Source organism: Dermacentor variabilis, chromosome 6, assembly GCF_050947875.1.
Source record: "Dermacentor variabilis isolate Ectoservices chromosome 6, ASM5094787v1, whole genome shotgun sequence".
Classification (NCBI taxonomy): domain Eukaryota; kingdom Metazoa; phylum Arthropoda; class Arachnida; order Ixodida; family Ixodidae; genus Dermacentor; species Dermacentor variabilis.
In genome coordinates, this window is record NC_134573.1 from 186,995,670 (window position 1) to 187,020,118 (window position 24,449).

The window sequence follows — 24,449 nt, forward strand, 5'->3', positions numbered from 1 at the left end:
ACGGAAGTGCTTTCTCCGCTGGAGCAGCTGTACACAATCCTGTTTCGTTTCTTAAAGCGATCCAACCACCCGTTTGATGCCTGAAAGTCGTCGATGCCCAGACGCAATGCCTCAAGGTCCGCCTTTTTTTTAGAATGGCGTCGTCAGCGTTGATTGCAGAGCTCCGCGCCTGATGCAGCCACTTGACAATACATTTTTTAACTTCTCGTACTGTCCTTTTGCCGCTTTCCGCTTGAGCCCGAACTTGATGGCATTCTGCAGTATCACCGCTTTGTTTGCCAGGATTGTCTTAAGGGGGGACGTGGATTTGAAAATCAACTTCCTTATTTCTTTATGGATTTTGATGACAATCGGCACAAAGGTTTAGAATGTCTCCCTGAGGTTTCCATAAAAGTTTAAGAGCGATATCTTGAGAACATATTATTCAGTTTTATTGAGAAGAATTTTTCTCCCTCTAACTTTTTGGAGAGCCAGGGGAACTTAAAAAACATGATAGAATGCTTCTTAAGTATTAACTGCATAGCTAAATGCGTGCTGAAAGTCGTGACATTCTTGCATTTTTTTTCACAACACAAATTCTTTGGAGTGCCATATTTTATGTTACCTTCGTATCAAGCACACTTTCAGGGCAGACGAACAGCCATATCGTAAACTAACAAAGGGTCAAGATAAGAAAACGAGAATGTCACGACCTGCACTGTAGCCCAAGTAACATCACCAAAAAAAAAAAAAAGCGGAGTCAAAATATGTGAAATAGTAACAATGAAATCAGCTCCAGAAACTGAGCAGAAAGGCAGAAAACCAGTTTTGAGAAAACGGCTCTCAAAGTTTCACCTCCTGTCCAGTTCTCTAAAAGGAACCAAATTTGTAATCTTTGGGGTGTTTTGTGATGTGGGGACTTCTTGTACATGTGGCCTCTGGTCTTGTGTGCTACCCCCCCCCCCCTTCTTTTTATATGGCATTCTTTGCTGCTGCTCTCTACAAAGAGCATGGTGCCTAGGTTTCAAACCAAGTGATGTGCAGAACTCTGTGTGGGCATGAATATAGTTCCAGTATACACTCAAGCAGCCTGTACCCGCAGGCTGCCCAATTGATAGCAATCTCCAGTACAATCAGTGAGGGATTTTTTTTTTTCTTTTTGTAGAATTGACCATGTTACTCAATGAAGGCTCTGAGTGTCAGCAGCCTCCCAAGTCATCTTGACAATGGCTGTAGAACTTAGGATCAGAGAGCCAGTGATAGATATGCAGCTGCCAGGCGCTTTCCAGAATTGTACTTTTGTATAATGCCTCGATCACTTCTGCAGCCAGGTGTTTGTGCCAGCCCAAAGGGCCTAGTGAACAGAGCTTATAATGAGGTTCTCTTTATGAAGGGGTGGTATAATAGATATTGTTATGAGCTATCATGACAATATGATAATATAGTGAACGCACAATATGCTTGGTTGCGAGTCCGAAGTACCGATGTGCAAAATGCCTAGCCGCAGATACAAGGAGCCGACATGCGATGTGCTTAATCGCGCAATTCGAGGTGCCAACGCGTGCAATTCCTAGCCGTGGGCTCAAGGAATCGACACTTGATGCGCTTATTTGAGTAGTCCAAGGTGCCGATGCACAAAATTCTTAGGTGAGGGTCCGAGAAGTCCGCGCGCGATGTGCATGGTCACCGAGTCGGAGACTCCCTATGTGCGAAATGCTTAGCCGCATGTCCGAGGATTGCGTGTGCCATGTGCTTGGTCACGAATTCCGTGACACCGAGTGGTGAAAGGCTTAGCCACTTGTCCGAGGATACCGCGCGTGAATCTTGGTCGCGAAGTCCGCTTCGCCGATGCTCGGAATGCTTAGCCGCGAGTCTGAAACGTCCACAAGCATAGGGATTGGCCACGCTACTGCGATGCCCACGTAGTGCCCGTTTTGGCACGTCGAGATTACAGTGAGTGGAGACTTCCAGGCTCGCGAGGTGCAAACAGCCGTGCAGACGACGTGAGCACCGGACCAATGGCGAACCACGCTGGAGTCGCGTGGTGGGCGCAGCCAATCGCAGGCTCCAGCACGACCTTCAATCATTTGCTTTTTGTGTGCTTGCTTCTGTTTGGAGAAGATAGCTGAAGCGGCAAATTTGAAGACTGAGAAATGCGCTTTCAACGAGACCAAGATGGCAGCACTCGGTTGCGCCGTTCTGGAGATATTGTGGCGTGAAAAACGCTGTTCTTTCTTGATTTCTGCGAGATTTTTTCGCCACCTTGGCTGATAAAATTAATTTTTTAGGGCATTTCTAAGTCGTTTACAGTGATGATATTTGGGTATCAGATAGAAAAAGGGTTATAAAAACTGAAAATGTAATCTAAAAGAAAACATTTTTTGGCAATTTTTCGCAATGGGAAATCCGTGTCCCCCCTTAGGGTCCCGGGCAATGCTGGCTTTCGTGGCTTCATGCCGCTTTTCTGCTTCCTCGATAATATTCAGCTTACTGCCGAGCGACAGAACTATCCGCTTTTGGGACATCGTGCTCACATTGCTCCACACAACTCAAAACCTCCGCTGAACACTGGTCGCTAGGATTACAACGAAGTGCACGTGCGATAAACCTAGGCCTCTCTGCGCTACCTTGTCGGCGATCTGCTGCTGGGAAACTGGAAGGAGAGAAGTGCTTCCCCAACGCGAGGAGAGGCGACGCTGCTGAGAAGAGAGGGAGGAAGTGAGTGTGGAGAAGAAAAGGCGCTATTTCAACACAGCGGGCGTCGCGGGCAGCTGCTTGTGGGGGGAAGAGAAACGCTTCCCTAACGCGACGAGAGGCGATGCCACCGAGAGGAGAGGGAGAAAGTGATTGTGGAGAACAAAAGGCGCTAATTCAGCACAGCGAGTTCGCGGGTGGCTGCTGGTGGGGGAGAGAGGAACAAATGATGAGACGAGGCAGGGAAGAAAGCTGAGCTGGAGCGAACCGGTCGAGCGGTGTCAAGCGCTCCGCATGCGGAGCGACGGAGTGAGGAAAGAAACCTGCGGGACTTTTCTTTTGTCCGCCGTTCTGTCCCTTGCTTCGCGAGGGTCGTTGTATAACGTGGGTCAGGCGTAAAATTGCGTCGGATAACCGGGGCTTTTAATGCATTGCTTCTATGGGGACTTCGCCGGGACTGTGCTAAGTCGTCGTAAAACCCGGGTTGTCGCAAAACCGGGGGACGTATAACCAGGGTTCCACTGTATATATCACAGCCGGTTTGGTATTATCATATAAAAAATATAGATGAACCTACAATGGGTTAATGAACTAGTGCGCAGCCAAATACAATCAAATCCCCAAAAATTCGGACTTCAAAGGGCCCGAAAATTTGTTCGAATTAAAAGGACTTGTTTTTGAAGTATTTGTGCATCATAGCATGCTGCCCGAACGGTGACAGTTGTGAAATATTGCGGCGCAGAAGCACCACAGCGAGCGAGGACCACAAAACTGCCCACACTGGACAACGTTCGCTTCCCGACAACAAAAACGAAACTTCAAGGAGTGGGCTTAGCTGGTGCTGGGCCGGCGTGGCTGGCGGTACTGGCACAGGCGCGGAGGCGCACATGTGGAGACTGTCTAAGATGAGGGAGTTACGAGGAAGTTGAGAGGAAGGTCGAGGGTAGTGTAGTTGCGAGGAAGGGCATGAGGGAAGTGGATTTGCTTTCCCATCAGCTTGCTGGATGGCTCTTATTACCTCGGCAACTACTGCCGCCGAAGCAGCAGAGTTGCCAAGGCCAGGACTGGCCCTCCGCTGCTGCTTCCCTCTGCATGCTCGCGTGTTTTTTCCTTCGTCTGACAGATCGTTGCCTCATTTACTTTCTTCGTCCTGCATTCTTAACATGCGTCACGTCTTATCAAGATGATGAAGTTGCTGCTGCTGATCATAATCACGTTGGTGTGCTCCCCTCTGTTGCGGCGTCGCAGCGTTCAAAAGACAAGGATAATGAGGTACTTGGTGTGTCTGTCTTGTCATGCAGAATCGGATATGGTGCACCTCCTCCAATAACCTCTCCATCCGGATGTCTCAGTTTAGTCGTGTTGTAAAAAAACAAGTGCAAATGAGGCCAACCACGCCAACCAAAACAAGCGTGAGCGAGAGCTGACGCGAGCAAACGATAGTGCGAAACAAGTGGTCCAGCTGAACCAGACGTGAGTACGAATAGAGCGGTCGGGTAGGTCCGCATCATAGCAGTTTCCCATGCGTACGTCACTGTAGGTGCCACTCTTATTGGTCTCCTCCGCTTGCGGCTCGCTTGCTGTCGCGGTGAGCCGCGAAAAATCTGCCCAGGACCGATCCCTCTTGCAGCGCGTGTTTTGCCGATAGTGTGGTTGGGGCATTACGGCGCAGCGGAGAAATGGCAACCTCGCCATTTGAGGGAGGGTAAAATTTCCGCCATGCTCTCTTTTTTTTTCGTGCGCGCGTTGTTCAGGGATTTCTCTATGGCGAGATCAGCGGAATGCTGGTCGGAGGTGCCACCGTGTGATTTGGTGTGATGCTGAGAGTATTGAGAGCAGTGTTGTGTGATTTGGTGTGATGCTGAATGCAGTATGTTCAAATTAACTGCCGCTGATGCTTGTGCATTCGAATAACCAGGCGTTTTTGCCCATTGGAATACACATAACTTTGATGGGACCATGACGTCAGTTCGAATAAATTGGAAGTTCGAATTAACAAGATTTGACTGCATTTCTGAATTAAAGGGGGACATGGTGATTAGAGCTATCCTTACCTATTTTTGAACCAAACTTGATAAATGTAAGCATGCTTGTTTAGTTTCTTCCGATTTTAAGAATGCATTTTTCTGCAGGTTAATTATTTCATAGCATAATTAGGAAAACAGCCTTTTGTCCTTACTGCAATAGACAAATAACCACCACACAAAATATATACAGATGACATGTGGATCAATTGCAGGAAGCACAAGACTCAACAATGGAAGCACTTTTATCATTGGGTAAATATTTCTTACTTTATAATGCACTGAACTCCAGTGTTTTGAGCATCGCCATGCATTGGTCATGCGAAACAGACACACACAAAAAAAAGAACACTGGAAAACTGTCTTTGTTATGCTTCCTACATTGCGTGCTCCCAACATGTAGCTTCCTGCTGCAAAAAGAATTATTATTCTATCTATGACATCTACTGATATGTCACAGTAAATGTCTTGATGGGTGTGCAAAATTAGTATTTAGAAAAAATCAATAAAAACAAATGTTAGTGCTATTGAAATAATGTTCCCCATTTTTCTCATTGATATTAGTCAAACTATCTGGTCTTGCTGACATTTTTGAGCTGATCTCAAATATGTAAGTAGTTTTACTGTAAGTCAACTAGTTCCTAAGGTAATTAACATTTCAGTTCCACTGTTTAAGGGAGACATGGGTTATTGATATTGTTATGCGAACGAAGGATTAAGACTGGAGACTATCTACAAAGTATATTTACAAAAGGTAACTGCAGCGCTGGCCAGTTCAGCCAACAGCTCAAGAGCCAGAGAGCGTTCGTCCTCTTCGTCGGGACGCCCGCGTTGCAAGGTTCTCACACCCGCTCTTGGGACAAAGGAATGACAACACAGTAGTGCAAACAATCACAAGGGCATTTATTGCACCTTTCATAGATCAATGCCTGCTAGCCGAGTTGCTATCCACAAAACATGGCGATGGGCGCACAACAAATCTAGAAGTCCGACTCACCGCGACCGGATAACGGGCGAATATGTTCGCCCCATGCTGGATCCCAACGCCTGATCGTTCGCGTGTACGGTCATGCAAATGGTGGCGCGTTCAAAGACACCCACGCGAGATGGTCTCGCAGAAGCATGGATCGACGCTCGCGCGGCACGTCCGCGGCGCTCGCCGGCCCGCCACAAAGACCCAGCGTGTTCTCCACTGCGCCCCCAAGTAACCCTGCCGTGAGACGGCATTAGCAGCGCAACATTCGCGCCATCTCTCGTACTGCGCCTCAACCAGACCGACTGCCGCGGGCGTCACGCAGGCCACGTGGCGAAGCGGGATTGCAGGAGATGGCAGCTATGCGGGAAAACAACATATCAGGGGATGCATGAGAGTTGCGCATCGCGTGCATCGGCCACAAGAAACACGCATATGCATGTATCATTAGCCCCGGCGGCAGAAGCACCGTCCCGGGGCGTCTAATTATTGGTGATAACATGAGTAATATAGCTTGAGGCGTGTGACATGCACAACGTCAGTGGAATTGGGTGCAGATGGGGCACTGGTACTGACTGGGGCGATTTCGTAGGTAACTGGAGTCACGGCCCGCAGCACTCGATATGGGTCTGTGTACTGAGACATGAGTTTTTCTGACAGGCCAACGTGGCGAGTCGGGGACCATAGGAGTACCAGAGATCCAGGCGAAAAGTGGGCGTCTCTGTGTTGGCGATCGTACAAGTGCTGTTGCTTCTCTTGAGGTCAGGAGGCGAGCGCGGGCAATTTCGCGTGCTTGAACTGCCCTGGTGATGGTGTCAAGCGCATACTCGCTGGTCTCTGCTGCGGCGGATGGAAGGGATGCGTCCAGTGGCAATGTGGGTTCTCGGCCGAACAGCAGAAAGAACGGGGAATAACCGGCAGTGTTGTGACACAATGGTTTACATGAAAAAGTAACATAGGGTAGGGCAAGGTCCCAATCAGTATGGTTGTACGAGACGTACATTGCAAGCATGTCTGTTAGGGTGTGATTCAGACGCTCGGTGAGACCGTTAGTCTGCGGATGGTAAGATGTAGTCAGCTTGTGCTTGGTGGAGCAGGACTGCACGATGTCGGCGAAGACTTAAAAAAGAAATGTCCGACCACGGTCTGTGAGCAGTTGGTGTGGAGCACCATGCTGCAGAATCACTTTGCGTAAAAGAAAACAGGCGACATCTGTGGTGCAGTTTGTTGCAAGTGCTCTGGAGATGGCGAGGCGTGGCGTAATGTCGCCACAATGACACACTTGTTGCCAGACGTGGATAGAGGGAAAGGGCCAAGTAAGGCCAAGCCAATGCGAAAGAACGGCTCCGAAGGAATGTTGAGCGGTTGAAGGCACCTGGCAGGGAGCGTCGATAGTGTTTTTTGGCGCTGGAATTTTTCACACGCCGCAACATATTTCTGGATAGAGCAGGCAAGGCCTGGCCAAAAGAAGTGTCCGCGAATCCGGTCATAAGTGCGGCAGATGCCAAGGAGACCTGCCATTGGTAAATCATGAAGTTCTTGGAGAACAGCTGACCGGAAGTGCTTAGGAATGACGAGTAGGGCAGGACCGTCGGGGCGTACATTGTGGCAGTATAAGCCACCATCCTGGAGAACAAACAGGTGAAGGGACGAATAGGAAGGTGAATATTCAAAGCTATCAATGATGGCGCGCAATGTGGCATCACGGCGTTGCTCATCGGCAACGTGTAGCAGCTGAGAAACGAAGAAAACGCAAGCGTCGGTACTGGGGTCAGGGTCGGCAGGTGGTTCGTCCACTGGATAGTGTTATAAATAGTCTGCGTCCTGATGTAATCGGCCCGACTTGTACACTTCTGCGTTGAAATATTCTTGCAGCCGTTTCGCTCTGTGACCAAGCCACCCGGTAAAATTCTTGAGTGAGGAAAGCCAGCAGAGCGCGTGGTGGTCCATGATTACACAGAAGTGTCCATAGAAGTACGGGTGGAATACGGAAACCACCCAGATGAGAGCCAGGCATTCATGATCTGTAATCAAGTAGTTGCGCTCCACTGCTGTGAGGAGGCGGCTAGCGTATGCGATAACGCGTACAAGAGGTCGGACAATCGCTGCAAAGTCTTTAATGAAGCATTGGAAGTGGGAGCAGAGTTCTACAAAACTTCGGACGTCTTTGACAGACTGACGTACAGGAAAAGACGTGACAGCATGAATTTTCTCCGGGTCTGGTTGAATACCGGAAGCGTCGACGGGGTGGCCCAGTGCTGTAATCTGCCTACGACCGAAGTGACACTTCGAGGAATTTAGTTGGAGCCCAGCCTCGCGGAAGACTTGAAGAACAGCGGATAAGCGCTTAAGGCGTGTCTCAAATGTCGGTGAGAACGTCGTCTAGGTAGCAGAGGCATGTTGACATCTGTGGCATGTTGAACCCTTGAGGCAAAGAGTCCATCATATGTTCGACCTTTGCTGGGGCCTTGCGTAGACCGAATGGCATCACTTTGAATTGATATAGACCATCAGGGGTGACCATCAGGGGTGGTCTTCTCTTGGTCCTTTTCATCCACAGAAATCTGCCATTAGCCAGACCGAACGTCTATCGATGAAAAGTATTTGGCACCGTGGAGACAATCGAGGTCGTCGTCAATGCAAAGCAAGGGGTAGACGTCTTTCTTGGTAATGAGGTTGAGGTGACGATAATCTATGCAGAAATGCCATGTGCCATCTTTATAAGGTTCAACAATGCCTTTGGCAAGCATCTTGTTCACTTCATCTTGAATAACCTTACGCTCTGAAGCGGAAGCTTCATATGGCCGGCGATGAATAGGACTGGCATCACCAGTATTTATGTGATGCTTAACAATTGAAGTCTGGCCTAATTGGCGATTGCTGAGGTCGAAGATGTCGTGGTAGGAAACCAAAAGACAGTGCAGCCTTGGCTGCACTGCCACAGAAATTTGTCGCCAGGTACATTCGCCAGGTAATGTTGCTGAAGGTAATGTCTCTGAAGCCATGAGGGCCAAGGCCACAAACCAAAACGCCCGGCCATGCATGTCGACACCATACGTCAAAGCCGCAGTCACGCAAATCATGAATCACCTTATTTACTCGATTATAACACACACTAATTGTAATGCACGCCCGTACAGTACAGTACTAACTGAATGAACAAGCATGTGTCACACGCACACAAGCAAACGTGAACGCATCTCAGTCATTGACTGCGGAAGCTTGCTGTCAAGAAGCTGGAGTGAGGAAGTGTGACAGCAGTTGCCTCTCGCTTCAATGCCAACTATAAGCGGCGAAAACACAGCGCACAGCAAACTCTGTCCCCATTGCAGATTGTTTTCAAGATAGGGCCGATGCGATCATATCGCCAAAGTGGATCATTGAAAATACGTCCTGCTTTGGTCCACTGTGTTGCTTTGCTGGCAAAAACCATCTCCTTCTGTTTGTGCCAGTCCTGCATGCAAGTTTCGGGCACTCCGAACGCCCTTGATGCAGTCAGATTGCCGTCCGTTTCCGCACACATGATCACTTTCCTTTTAAATGCGGCATCATGAACTGGGCACTTCATGCTGATGGAGTGAACGCAGAAAACTGGGAGACAGACGCTGGACTAATGCCTAAACATACATACTACCGCAAGTGGAGGAAGCTGCAGCAGCTAGGCTCCAAGTGAGTACGAGGCGGCCATATTGAAATGGCGATGGCGATATGGTATCGCAGATTTAGAGTTGTGCTCAATTCTAACACGCCAATTTTAATAGGGTAACCTATATTCAAATAACTTTTTTTTAAATTCTCGGAGAGCACAATATATAGGGGTCGACTTATATCCGTGTTCAACCTATTTTCAAGTAAATACGCTATTTCTATGGCAAGACTGCAGTCCCGTTCACCTTTGCCCACTGCTGCATCGCAACTTGCATTTTACACAAAACAGCAGAGCATTTATAAAATTTATGCTTATGATAACGAAGCGCTTCTCCATTGCATCCGAGCCAGCCGTGGCTGCATCAGCATGAGCGAGAAAATGAGATTTTCACTTGGTATTCGGTGTTGAAGCAATTCCTGAGCTTTCTTCATTTTCTCCAAATCATCGGGCTACAGTAGTTGTGCTGGATTGCTGCATGAACACCGGCTATTGCTGGAGCTGCTTTCGTATGCTAAGCCTATTCCGCAGTCACGGGGACGTGGTTCGGTGGTGCTCAGCATGGGTAGCAAACTATTGCCGGTATCTTCCAAAGCTAATGGGCACCTTCTAAAATTTAACAACCCTTGTTTTTTCTTCTGTTCGCTGAATTTATGGCTTGCAGCAAATTGAATTTGACATCGTTTTGTGCCAAGTTTTTCACGCCCGAGCAGACTACTGGGAAAATCTATCAATGGCATGGTATGGTTACGATCTCGTGTATTAGTCAGCGAATGGAATTACACATCCGGACAACTTTTTCGTGGGCTTTCTCTTCATGGCCATTCAGCGCACAGAGTAGCGGTGGCGCGAAAACTAAATGATAAGAGTGGCTCTTTCAAGCAAGACCAAGATGGCTGCGATCAAAAACTTAAAACGGCAATTGCGCGTCAGAAAAAGGACCTTTTTTGCACGTTTATCAGTAAAGATACAGCTCGCCGACATGATATAAAACTCCATTTCAACCAAAATATTCGTCTAAGATGGGTGAACATTTCTTACATAATGCATCTGACACTATACAATCCAAAAACAATGTTTTAAAAAAAGTGATTTTTTCCCACAATTTTTGGTCTCTAAGACCCCCCTTAATGATTGCTTGGTGCTATTCAATAATATCTTTTCTAACGCTAAATGGTGAGTTCGGATGACTCGCTTGCCTAAATAAACAAGGTTCACATTAACAAGATTGTATCGTGCGTCGTGTCTATGGGAGGCATTGCTGTGTGATTGCCCAAATAATTGGTGTTTAGAAGATTACTCACTCGCTGTATCCTATGGCTTTGAATGTGCATGAATGTGATGTAAGATTTCGTAACTGCTGCCTTGGCTGAACGGCACTTGGCCCAACAGACTGCAGGAATGAGTGGACATTTCTGTGCCAGTGCCTTTTGTAAGGCACATTCACTGCTGCATACCTCATGACATGAGCATGTTCAATATGAAACAAAATGTTTGTCATCTTCTAATGATGGAGGGTCACATTTGATATTGGTGAATGCACTTGCAGCCTGGGGATGCCAGCCACGTGAGTGCAGAGGAGGAGGGCCTGCAGGAAGTCATTGCAGATGAAGTGAACAAGGATCAGTTTACCTGTGTGGTCATCTGGGGCATCTCAAGCGAGCATGTCCAGTTCCTCAAGCATAACTTCAACACCTGGTGCTCTCAGCTGGCGTGAGTTTACTCTGCATGTGCACAGGGGGGGGGGGAGGGTGCACATTAGCATTAGAATGAATCTTGACACGTGTACTGGTTTATCTTTATTGGGTGACTGCATTTCACCGCCTAACAAATATTGTCGCATAGCGCAGGATGTGTTTGCATGTATCGGAAGTTTCTCAAAAGTTATCGATGGTTCTATCCGTTGTCTGTTCTTACCGAATCTTGTGTAATCTGTTTTCATGGCACGACGCGAATGGTGTAGAACTTTCTGGAAGACACGCGGGTCAGCGATTACTCTGGAACCTTCGACGACTGACGTATAAAAGCCGACGCTCTTGACCCACTGATCAGATTTTCGCCGATCGCCGACTGTGTTCGCCACTTTCGTTGAGCTTTCAGTGTGGCCAGTTATTCTGGGCACAGGTTTGCCTAATTAAGTTAGTTTTGTCATTCAAAATTTTGTTGCTGTGTCCTCAACCGTTATTACCACTTGACATCTGGTGGAGGTGCTAGTGCGTTCATGTACCGAACCCCCCCGCAAAGCCGCGATCCAAGCCTGAAACCCGAAGACAACACCAGCATCGCCAAGGACCAGCAAGCAAGCCGTAGGCAGCAAGGATTGCGACTGGAATACGGACCTTTTCCCAAGAAGACCAGAGGAGTCAAGCCCAAGTCAGAAACAGCAATGGCTGTTTCTGCTGCAACAACCTCATTCTGCTGCAACAACCTCGGGACCCACCAACCTTCCATGGATCATTGTTTGAAGATCCAGAAACCTGGCTGAAGACATATGAACGAATCGCGACTTTCAACAACAGGGACTCCGACGACAAGCTGCAGCATGTATATTTCGCCTTAGAAGTAGCCGCCAGAACGTGGTTCGAGAACTGGGAGTCAACCCTGGCGCCAATGTATGTATGTGCCTATGTATACGTTATTGCCTCTCTTCAATAAATGTCTTTCACGCTGACATGGGTCGCTGTAGATGTGGGACTGGGGAGGCACCACTGTTGGAAGAAACTCCTTGATCCTGACAGGAACACGTGGTTTCGAAGTGCACTGCCATATTCCATATTCCATTATTCCGCCAAAATTCAGATCGGGCTGCTCCAAACTGCTTCAAAATCAAATTTTATCGGCCCTAACTAGCTCCAAAATGAAATTTATTGTGCTCCAAGCTCTCCAAAATGCATGGTAGAGTGTATAAGCGTGACTGAACAGATACACAGACACAGTGCTTCTAACACATTGGCGAGCTAGTCGGTTAGAATCCATGGTAGAGCGTATAGACCTTTTCATTGGGCGAGGAGGAAAGGGCGCGTGGCAAGCCTTTCCTCCTCTCTGGCTTCGGCGATCCGGTGCGCCGCTGCTTGAAAGTATTGCTGTTGCATGCTGCGGAACAATTTCTAGATTTTTTAGATCATACTCTGAAAATTAGGCAATGTCCGTTCATATAAGATCGTCAGGGAAGCCTTTCTATGCATCTTACCGATGCATAGTACACCGAAATATCTCTTGGGGGCGCAAACATGTGACGTGCATTATCAGCATTATCAGCTGAGGTGTGTGTATGTGTTGTGAACCTTTTTGCCTATATAGGTTTTAATTCAACGAAGAGAACCGGTGTCTCTGTATTACCAGCATGGAATGGTAAATCTGCTCACTATCCTATCACTGTCCGCTTGGCGTACGTGGAGACTAAAAACATGAAATATAAGAGCCCATGCTCGTGTACAGTCATCCTAAGGCAACTACGAAACATCTAAGCGGCAGGCGCTATCAAATATTTGTTATGCACTGGCATTGTTTGCACGCATTTCAAATCTAGTAGGCCTGAAATCAATATATGTCTACGCTAGCCTTTCTGCATGAGGCCGATGGTGCTGCTCAACACAGCGATCACTGTGGCTGGTGAACCAGCATGATACATATATAAGCTATGTGATTTGACATTGCCTTTTTGTCCTGTAAAGCCATAATATATGATGAGAGGGATCGTATAAAAAGAAAGCAATGGCTATTTTTGAGGACAAGGTTTCCGTAAAACGTGAATGCTTAGAAGAGAACGGAACGAACATGCCCGAAAAAAAAAAAATTGAAGTATCATCCTCTTTTTCGAAAAAAAAGGAGAAAACGGGCTAACGCCGCAGTACTAGCTTGCATAGTCACGCTGCACAAAGTTTATAGATCTATAAACGTTGATGCCGCATGCTTGGACTATGTGCTATATGGAATTGGCGGTGAGGAGCTACGGAGTCGCCATCTATCGGAAGCGCCTCGCTGGCGTAGTAAGAGGGATCACGCAGCACGCTCCTCATAGGTTTTGCTGTCAGCGCTCACTGAAAACACCACGCGCGAGATCTCCCGGACATTTCTGTAAGTACTTTCGAAATGAGAGGAGTTTTTTACTGTCTAAATAATAATCTTGGGCAAACAGAAAGCACAGAATCGTTTACAAACGCTATCTCTTTACCGGATACGTACGGTGAATGCCACTGCGCGTGGTCGCCGCGATGTAGTCTCTCGAACCGGCTTCTTGAAACGCTGAGAGCAAACTATGTAAAATGTGCTCTTATAGTGTTTGTATAACTAACCGGAGCGTAATAGAATGAAGCCTCAATGCAGCGATCGCACAGATTCGCAGCGACTGACTGCGCGTCTGCATGCTTGTCTGCGCACTGTTTCGCCTTCGCCGCGTGCGTGTTTTCGCACCATACCAGGAGCTTTAGGCCGCAGAATATGAGCATTTGACAGTATACAAGCAACCAATGTTGCATGGGCGCTATCAGAGCTGTTAAAGAATCATTTCATTGTAGAGACTTCAACGCCTACGGGGACTGTGATGTGCCGTCGCGACGATTCAATCTTTTTTTCGTCTAAATTCTTGGACATTTCAATATTATTTCTCGAGTTTCGTCGCCCTGTATGTTTATCGGTGTTCTCAGCGTGCGATTTCCCTCTGCTTCTTTTTTGTAATCCAGTGTAATAATTCATAACTCAAACATGACCATATGCCATGCTTTTTTTTAATGTGCTTCTTACCACTCCCTTTCCCACTACAGTGAACTTGCCAGTATCTATAGCATCGACAAGTTCATAGACCAAACCGTCATGACATTAGTCGGGCAGTGGACTCGGGCGAGTGTCTCAGTGCGCGTTTTCCGAACATCGCAGACCCGGCGCCGTAGCAGAAATCTTCCTCGCGTCTGTGCTGGCTGCATACCCGAGTTGTAGCCAATGACTGTTTGCCGGTTTTATGTTTCACGAGCCAAGCTTCACGCAGCTTGTGAATAGCTACGTCCTGCAGCTACGTGTGAATAAGGCGGACACCGGGATCCGTTGCGTACGTCCGGCACTGCGGCACCGAGCAGTAGCCTACCATGTTGCGCACCTTCAAAGGCAGCCACTACCTATTGTAGTGTTTTCAAGCGTTGTAAAGGAGACACTCGAAGCGGGAAAATCTCGCCACTAAATGAGGAGTGTAGCGTACGATGGAATCTAAACTTGTTTTCAGCTCGCTTCGGCGCTCCCGAAGCAGCCGACGCGGCCGCTATATCCATGTAATCCCTAATAGCATGTCACGGCGACGGTGGCGCCAGCTTTTCCAGTGGTGGAGCTTGAGGACAATATAGAACAAAGATATCTGTAATCCATAACCTACCCACGGCTTAGGACGTTCACGCAGTTCGTGAACGGTTGCTTTGCTGGACAAGTATAGTTCACAGTGTAGGGTGTGCCGTTTTTACTAGCCAAAACTATTTTATTCATGGGTGGAAACCTCATCCACCGAACCAAGTAGTAACGCAATGTAATCTGCAGCTAACAGTTTGAAAGCCTGTCAAAGTATAACAGCACAGCTCCTATCGTAGAATGGTACTCACGCTGTTACGATTGTCGCGTATATTTCATTGCTCCTGAACCGCAGCGTACAACTAGAGGATAATACTCCAATAAGGTTACATTAGTGAATGGAACATTCATAAATGCAGAATTGATCTCCAAGGCTGATTGTAGGCTCAAACATTCGCGCACACATCGTGCTGCTTGCTCCGTCCGCCTCAACGCCAGCAGAAAGTCCGGCCATACCGACTTAAACCATTTGAGCACGTCTCACAGAACCGTTTACCATGTAGAAGACGTATGCCCATACTAAGTGGACCGCACGAGCGAGAAAAGAAACGCCAGAAACTACCGCTGAGCGTATACCTCCCTTGCAAGACTGAGTGCTCGCCCAAGCCAGCATGCCTACTGCCCATAGATGGTGCCACTGTGTAGCAATATGGTGACGCCCATGAAAAAACGGTCTATAGGCGTGACTGAAGGAGGACGTAGAAAGAAACAGATACAGAAACAGTAGCACTGTGTCTATCTGTTTCTACGCCCTCGTTCAGTCGCGCTTATACACTCTACCATGCATTCTAACCAACTAGCCTGCCAACGTGTTTTAACCTCTCCAAAATGCACTTTTGTCTGCTCCAAACTGCTCCAAAATGCAGCTTGCTCCAAAAATTGCTCCAAAATCACTTTGGGCCGTCCCACCCCTGATCTTGTCTTGCTGAATAGAAAGACAACACTGCCATCTTTGTCCAGGCTGCTGGCCTTGTTTTCTATGGAATCACTCCATAGAAAACAAGGCCTTTGATAAAACAAATTGTACTTAAGTATTCTAACTTCAAAAAATATAGGAGACTCCCAAGCATGTGCAGCACCATATTTTCTTGTTCAAAATTTGTAAGCACTAAATTTTGTAAAAAATTGTAGGATATTTGATATTCGATTCAATATTCAGCCATTTATTCATGATTCAATAATTGATTTGAAATGTACTATTCGGTATTCACACACCCCTAATAATTAGTGAATTTTTGTTAATCAATAGACCATGCATTTCAGTTTCTTGTACAAACAGTGTCTACTTCTTAGAGTAGTAGAGCAGACAAACACAATGAATAGAATCGTGCTACCTACCAGAGTAGATTTTTTAAAATTATGAAAATCTTCAAAGAAACACCTGATACACGTCACGCTTGTCAATCTACGGCGGCGGTTGCTAGCGCCTTCGTTTCATTCACTGCAAGTGAGCTACTTCAAGTCCTTTCCAGTATGCTTATGCTATGGAACATGCACATTACTTGTGTGTCTTTTACTGCACTTTTTTTTGGGCTCATTCATTCTTAGCACCACAGCACTGCAATGCGAACCTCAGGCCTGTAGGCATTGGATGAGCCTTTGTAAGAGCACTGGCTTGTTATTACATTGGTGCACTGGTCATGCCTGCCTTTAAGGAGTGTGGAATATCTAACATTCTTGATGGCACAAATGAGTACCTCTGGGCGGACCTCTCTGACAATGCATTGTCTGAGGGAATTGAGAGTGAATGAGCAGGCGCGATGGCTTTAATAAAGCAATACAGTCGAAACTCGTTAATTTGAACTTTCTTTATTCAAACTGACACTGTGATCCTGTTAAAGTTCTGTGTATTTATATGGTAAAAATGATACCCAGTAATGCGAACTGGTAAAAAATCACTCACATTGGCGAGTGACAGTGGTCTCACGACCAAGTTTGTTGCAAATGGTCACTTTTCTAAAAAAGTGACTCTTTTTGGTCATTTGCTCACAGTGCGATCTTTCGGTTGTGTGACCGTGGTCGCAAAACTGCTAAAGAAATCAACAGCGCGCTGAAAGCGATGTTATGTGCTTTCATCCGGCTTCCTCCTGTGTTACATCAAATACAAAGTCCATGCCACCATGGCAGACTGCGGGCCTTTAATTAGTGTCTTGCCTTGTGATGATCGGCGCAGCAGTTCCAGCAACGTGTCGAATGTATGCAGTGGCATCTTCAGGAAGCTAAACAGCATCAAAAGAAAGCACAAAGATTATGCACCGATTCCCATGCAATGTGAACTAGAAATTACGACTGAGCCGCGGGCTGCCAGAGCCAGCCAGAGCGTCTTAGTCTTTCTCGGGTTGCTCCGTCCACCGCGCTATCCACTTCCGCCGGGCGTTCGTTTTGCTCGCGCTGGACGGTTCTGGCTACCCGCGGGTTGCCAGAACCTGCCAGGATGATTTTGGTCTGGCTGCTCTGGAAGTTCTCTGGCTAGCAGACGACTAAAAGAGGTGATAGGCGCTTGCTGCCATCTTTGTGGGGACATCACATTGCAACGCTGGCACTTGAGGACTTAAATTTACCTCGCTCAGCCAACTGTCTACGGTCATCTTCGAATTTCCTTACTTCTAGCGTTATCTTTTTAGGTGCTTATGCTCTGTTCTGCATTGCGAAGCGGTGTGATACGAGCAGTGGTGAACCGTTTCAAGCTTTTGTGTGTGTATGTGTGTGTCCCCTGCAGAGGCTTCTTCGTGGCGGTGATCAGCGCGCTGCACTCTCATGCGTGCATGTTATCTGCATCGTGTTCCACGCAAGTTGTAGACGCTCATTCACACATTTCAGTACATTTTGGGTTCGTCTTTCTCTGGTGGCCTTCCTTTTCACATATATGGCGTATGTATATATCTCCTTTTTCTGCAGTTAGCGAAGACTTTGCAGCTAGGCCGTGTTCGCTCTGTCTCTCCGTTGTATGCTTAGGTGGCAGCTCGAAACCGATATGTGTTCGACTGCAGGCCATTGATCTAAGAATGCAGATTGCACTCGTTTCATTAGACACACGTGCATTGGCTTATTGCTCTCATGATTGCAACCAATAAAGGTTTCGCTGGTCACAGGCGGCGTGCATTTTCATGCGCCAGCTGCGTCCTCAGCTTCTTAGGGTCAAAATGAGAAGGACAATCAGCCACAACAAACTTTCTGAAATCGAAGCCCGAGCAGGTCGGCACGAAATTTTATGTGTATGAGACGTACCCGATAACCTGCTTTTTCATGTCTTGTGATGTCACAACGCCAACTCATCAATGTCGCCGGTGGGCGACGTGATCGCTGCGAGCAAGGATCCTCGAGATATCGCTTTCGAGTGTACAATCACTTACGCGCGATCTTGCGTCTTGTCATGCGCCGTGTCGGTGGCCATCTGTTGCGCTGCGCAAGGTGAGGTTGGCCCAGTGCGCGTCATGCGTTGACTCGCCCGAAAGTGATTGTATTCCTGAATGCAACTATATATTTTCAAGCTGGCAACGCATGAATGGGCCGACTACACAGAGTGTGCGCTGGCCTCGCCGGGCGCTGCCATGCTGGTAGCACGTTTACATTCGGCCAGCTGTCCCGGCGTTTGATTTTGCAAACTTCGGGCAGGTTCGGTTTGTCTTGGGATCCCAGCCCACGTGACTTCCTCTCAGAACCGGAACTAGAGGTGGAACTAGCTGGCTGCCATCTGGCTGCCACCGGGTTGCCAGAACTCCGAAAATCGAAGAGGCCCAGTGTCGCTTTTTTTTTTAGGCTTCTGCACTGCTGCAGCTGACACCACAGCAGATCACATCAGCACGGTGACAATGGATTCCTCTTCGCTCGAATCAAAATGCATGACTATTGCTGGAACGCGAAACCAGTGAGATGCGCACGAACTATGGTCTCTACGTGAACTGTGTAGATTCCCAGAGTTCTCTCAGAGAACTATAATCTCCGGGATTGCAACTTGCAGGCCGCGCTCAGCTGAGCTTGCCGGTGTGAGCATCGGTCGCCTTCAGTTGCTTTTTGGTCGCCAGTCGCAAATGGTCACACAACCTCCTCTAGTTGCTGGGGTGATCGAGCCTTAAGTGTTTGTGACGGTTAATTTGAACATACCGTGCTGCCGACCATGCTTTCAGCAGTGCGAACTCACGCAGTCGCCCATTGCACTTACCATATTTTGGTGAAACATATAACTTTTAATATTTAACAGTAAAATCATGGTGCGGGTTACATGCGAGTTTTGCCTTGAGGTGTGGCTTCATAGCAGTGAAATTTTTGTCCAAAGGTGTATTTTCACGCCAGCATGTGCCGCACTACCATAAAGCCACCCATTCAAAACTAGTCACTTGTGTAAGCTCAGTGCACATATGCTGCACGTAAGTACTCCATTCAATCAGCATCCTTTAATTTGTATTTCGTTTAATTCAAACAAATTTTGGGCCTTTCTGAGTTCGAATTATCTAGATTCCACTTTACTATCGGATGGGAATCCTTTGCCAATTGCACCAGTTCAATTCTCAAGCAAATTGCTGTGCCAAATTGTGTCGAAAGCGGAAAAAAATTGACGAAACCTGCACCATGCAGAACATTTTTGCAGCTTTGGCTTTGGCAGGCATCAGTGACAGATTGCCAATTTGGTGCAAGGCATTGTTTTGGTTTTGCAGGATGTGTAACTTTAATATTCTTGGTGCCAGTGGGTGCGAACAGCAGCACCTAATTACGCCCCCTAAAAAAAATAAAGGTAGCAATATTGCCGGCGACTGAGGAGCTCTGCAGCTTATCCGTGCCTCCCAATTAGTCAAGGGTTTGTGCTAGCACCGTTTCTGCGGAAACCCATGTGCTGCTGGCCTCGCCTTTTATTTTCCTGGTTATTCGTTTTGATTTGTGCTGGCGCCATCACATTCGCTCGTAATTGCAGTGCGCAGTCCCGTGATTGCGGTGACCATGAATCTCGATACTATGTTGATCGCATGTGAAGCGCATTTGCCGCGATTAAAAAGTGCAAACTGAGAACGCAAGTGGTGAGGGGAGTCTCAAAAGGAGAGCCCAAGAGAGGACGAATGGTGCTCCCTTCATCTTTTTCAGGATTCTTACACCCAATTACTCAATGTAAGCTACAGATGTCTAGGTGCTTCCAGTGAGTCTAGCGAGTGGCAAGGTGAGGTCAGTCATCTGCAGAATCTTGATTTGAGCTAGTCAGTTTTATCACATTACCTAGAAATGTATTTGAATAAAACAATAGTGTTCACTAGTCCTAGACTCTTCACATCTGTTGGAAAAGACTTCCAGCCACTTCGACAGCACTTGATACAAAAATTCGGCTGCTCTTCAGCTCCTCTAATGCTGCAGAATGCAAGGTTATGTTACTGTTACCCCACTTAATTATATTAATGGTCTAATTTAGAATTTGGATGCTCGAGACACCTCCAATAGTAAGATATGCTCTCTACAAACTGCTCCAGAGTTTGAATTTAACTGCTACAATCTGCTCCATAATGAAATTACAATGGAACCCACTTATAACAATATTCAAGTGCCACGAAATTTACATTTTTATAACGGATAATTGTTATAACTGGGTTGCATGAAAAAAAAAATAAAGATGGTGTATGCCACAGCTGTTCTGAGAAAACTATAATGGTGGGGAAGCCAGTTCTCCTCCCCCGCCACTTTCCTACATCTAACTTCTGATTGTGTTGACTCATTTAACTGTTCAACTCTGCTTCCTGCGCGCTTCGGTCGCGTGTTAGCAAGCCGCGGCATTCAGCATTCAAGAATGGCACTGCTATAACATCTGCAAAGAGGGGTCACAGGCAGAAAATGACAGACGAGCTCTGCTGAGGCATCGCTTTGGTGGCTCCAAAATGCGCCTTTTAAAAAATGCGGGAAGGTTGCCGCAGCAGCTTCTCAGCTTAAGAAATCCAGAAGAAGCCCTGGGACGAGATCACCACTAGCATTTCATCACGTACTTCTCACTGGCTTGCACGAGAAAACTGCATATCCGTGAACCTTGCTTGCTTTATGCGAAGCTTGCTGACATCCTTCTGCAAGACATCCAGGTGCTCCACGTAGTGAAGTGGAAGGTCCTTCGTGAAAACAAGCCCGTGAGGGACTGACTCATCCACAGGACCTCCCATTTGGACAATTTTGGGGCAGCCTGCCCTACCGCATCAGCGCTGCCGTTGTGGTCGTCACTGTTGCTATCCAGTGCAAGCACTTCGCGATGATCACCTCATCAGTTAGAAGTACATTGTTTCCAAATCTACAGCAATGTGCTTTCTTTTCATCGGCAACGTCATGCATTGCCGATGATGAGCTGGTTGATCAGCCATCTTCCATTTCGGTGGCAAGCCAAACCAGGCTGAAAAACTACATTGCCAGGAACAACTTTGACGCAATGAACAAGGACAAGCACGAGCGACTTAATTCGTTAGCATAATTGCATAGGATGAAGGCCCATTCATAGGCCCAGCGAGCCATCTGGGAGCAGCGTTGTCACTGCTGTTGGCATGGTCCATTCATGTTTCGGATGGTGGCGTGGCGCAAAGCTATAGGCGCAGCCTATTCGTATTCGGAAGGGTGGAAGGGTTACGGGAGAGATGTGTGCGACTGGCGTGCAACTCTCATGGAGGGAAGCACGGGGCAGAAGTTGGGGTGGTTGGCAATCTTGCAGCGGCTCGCCTTTTGTTTTTTCTTTTCAAGGATTTCGCATTCCTTTACCTTTCGGCATGGATACTCAGCAGCCAGACTTCATCGTTATAACCGAAAATACGGCATGGAAACATTGTAGTAAGCGGGTTATTTTTCCCCTTAGGAAACATAAAAAAGTTGGCGGCGCAGCAGCTTTTCATTGGTATAACTAGTATATTGTTAAAACTAGTATCATTATAAGTTTGTTCGACTGTATATCTGCTCCTAAAATTGCTACAAGATGTCTTTGGGCATTCCCACCTCTGTATTATTTAAGTATGGTAAAGTTTGTGATATGCGTCATTTGCTGATAAAATATTTTTTTGCCCTTTTTGTATTTATTTTGGTTCAAATTTTCTATGGGTTTTTATGTTTTTTTTGCACAAATGATGGCTGAAGATGCCTGCTCACAGGTGTATGTTGTGGCAAGATGAGGGCAACTTGTTTTCATCAGTGTAAGGAGTCATGGACTTGCACTTTTGCACCGATTGATGTGAATTTCATTGAGCTTGGAGCGGGGTCACGCAACTTCATTTTGGAGCTTTCGCAACACGCTACAGCCCCCTCCGCCCTTTCCTCTTCAATGTAACAAATAAAGAAAATACTATGTAAAAACCTCTTTGAAACCTCAAAGCTAGGCTCCCTAACCTAACTTGGACAGAGCTTTTGAAGAGCATGGGGCCCACATTGCAGGTGCGATATTGTCAGACAGTTTTCTGCCTTTGCCCAACATTTTCAATTGTTTTTTATTACAGGCATATCTATCACTACTACTTGCATGGTCCAAGTGGAAATGTTGCCCCTGATGAGGCTAGCGGCCGTGCACCATCTCCATACCGGCACATCGACATTGAGGTAACCATATTCTGCATTTCTCATTGTTTGTTGGGGTAGGGGGTGAGGAGGGAGGGAGGGAGGGGAACAACAACCTTGAATGAATTAAGTGAAGAGTGAAATGCAGTAAACATGCATTTCTGAAAGTGCTTTGAAAGTAATGACACCATACTGCTTTGTCACGTCTCCACTACCTGTCATTGCGTGACATTTCAAAGTGTGATACTCAATGACTATATTAGCTGAATGCCACTTACGATCCGCACCGCTCACATTTCACAGACTGAGGCATTGCAGAAAGCTGCTTTCATTTTGCGCTTTTGATAAGCCAGAAAGAAAAGCGATTTTGTTTTAACGATCATGAATCAACAGTCAGCTGCCTGAGGTGTCATTGTTGTTCTCGAGACTTGAATGTTATGTTTGAGGGGTGTGCGGAAAAAATAAGGTTTGTAAGATGTACTTTGCACATGCACAATGTGAAAGTATAGGGTTTGTGTAAGCCAACAAAGGTTTTGTGAGGGCCTGGTTTCCAGCTGTTCTTTAACCCAAATGAAAAAAAAAAGGTTTTTTCAAGTAGAGACAAATTTGACCATCAACCAATTCTGACCATGAAAGCCTGGTGCAGACTGCAGTTGTGACTGTTGCTGTTTTTTTGTCTGTTGTTGCCGATGAAGCGTTCAATGTGGTATCGGCACTTTTCTGTTAGGAAATGGTGGTTTGGATTAAGGAGTAGTTTTCCTTAGAACATCTATTCTGTACTGATTTCAGGTGAGCTTGATCATGAAAAGTGGGCAGCACAAGGTGGCCAACCTACGAGACATTGATACGGATTCTGAGACACTGCTAATCCGCAGTACCTCAGACCGATTTGACTTCAAAGCAACTGTGGATGGCACACGAGTGGTAGAAGGGCAGCTGCGCTACCACCCATTTCTCTATGACCATGAGAGCTATCCATCGGAGCACAATGACCATAGAGGTAGGAGTAAGCTCTCCAGGGTTGTTTTCCTTATTCAATCCCCCTTGGTAATGTTGCTTCGAGTGCATCATGATTAGGTTGATTCATCCTATAGGGTGTTCCAGCAGGAAACAAGATCATAGAATGACAACTGTGTTGACTTTATTTTGAGCACGCATTCAGACAATGAGCTGCTATAGCAACAAAGGAGCATGTCTCATTGCCTTTCCAGGGCCAAGATTGTGAGGAAGCCTGTGTGCGTGCCTAATATAGCCCAGCTGTAATTTTTCATATCCATGACTTGAAGCAGCTAGATAAGCACACAGCGTAGGATTCAAGAACAAGAAGGCAGCTAAACTTTCCATGTGGGCCGTCCATAATTGAGCCATACTTTGTGTAAAACTCATAATGAGTCCCGTGATGTGCCTTGCATGCTGATGATCTGTGGTGTTCTTCCAGAACAGCACACTGTGAAACAAATTCGACTTCTTTTCTCATTTTGCATCTTTGTTGAGCGCATTCAAGGATGGATAATGTTTTGGAACAATGCCCTTTTACTACAATTAGTTATGCACAAAATACAGTGAAATCTCGATATGATAAACTTCTAGAAACCGTGGCAAATTGTTAGTTATTCTGAAAGGTCGTTATAGTGGAAGTCCAAAAATTAACCATTGTACCCATCAACCCATCAATTCATCAGTAGTCGCTCTATGAGCTACCCCTGAAAACGTCACTGGTGGCTCTTGGCCTGCACTGTTGCTATTTTCTATAGATTCCGCTGCCTGGCAACACCCCACTGAAGCACCGTAAAGTAAGAGTGCTGCATGCAAACGACGCTGACACTGAGAAAACCACTGACAAAGAAGAAGCTCCGAAATGCAATGCTTCTTTGTTTGTTTTTACATTCCTTGCCATGGGTGGGCATTGCAGCTGTTTCGCTCGAGGCAGACATCTAAACTATTCCAAAGCGCAAACCTGTGTAAATTACACCGTGCAACTGCATTGCTCCCCGCGATCATGGAGGTTACATTTCTTTTCATGTACGTCTGCAGAAAGAAGCGCAGAAGGAAGAGACGTGCCTCCATTGCTAGGTGATGTTTCTCAAAACCAAAGCATGTACTCTCAAGACCTGGTGCGTTGTCGCTTCTGCAATAGAAGAACAGAAGTTCCTTCGTGCGTTCTTGTCCCTCGGTGCCGTCTCAGGTATTCCGGACCCACGTGCCCTGGTGCCCGCTTCCTGTGTCTCATCGCCTGCTAGCCTACTGTTGCGGCTGCCATGAAAGAAACGCAGAAATCTAAGAATCACCAGATTTCTGAATACTGAAA

General features: G+C 46.8%; 1 protein-coding gene across 1 annotated transcript in view; it reads left to right on the forward strand.

The window, feature by feature from the left end:
- Positions 1–24,449, forward strand: part of LOC142585961 (structural maintenance of chromosomes flexible hinge domain-containing protein 1-like) — a 409,872-nt gene that overhangs the window by 79,776 nt on the left and 305,647 nt on the right. Inside the window, exons 9-11 of the mRNA XM_075697096.1 lie at positions 10,866–11,029; positions 22,084–22,183; positions 22,931–23,141. Of these exons, the coding sequence (XP_075553211.1) occupies positions 10,866–11,029; positions 22,084–22,183; positions 22,931–23,141 (475 nt within the window). The remainder of the gene's footprint in view (positions 1–10,865; positions 11,030–22,083; positions 22,184–22,930; positions 23,142–24,449) is intronic.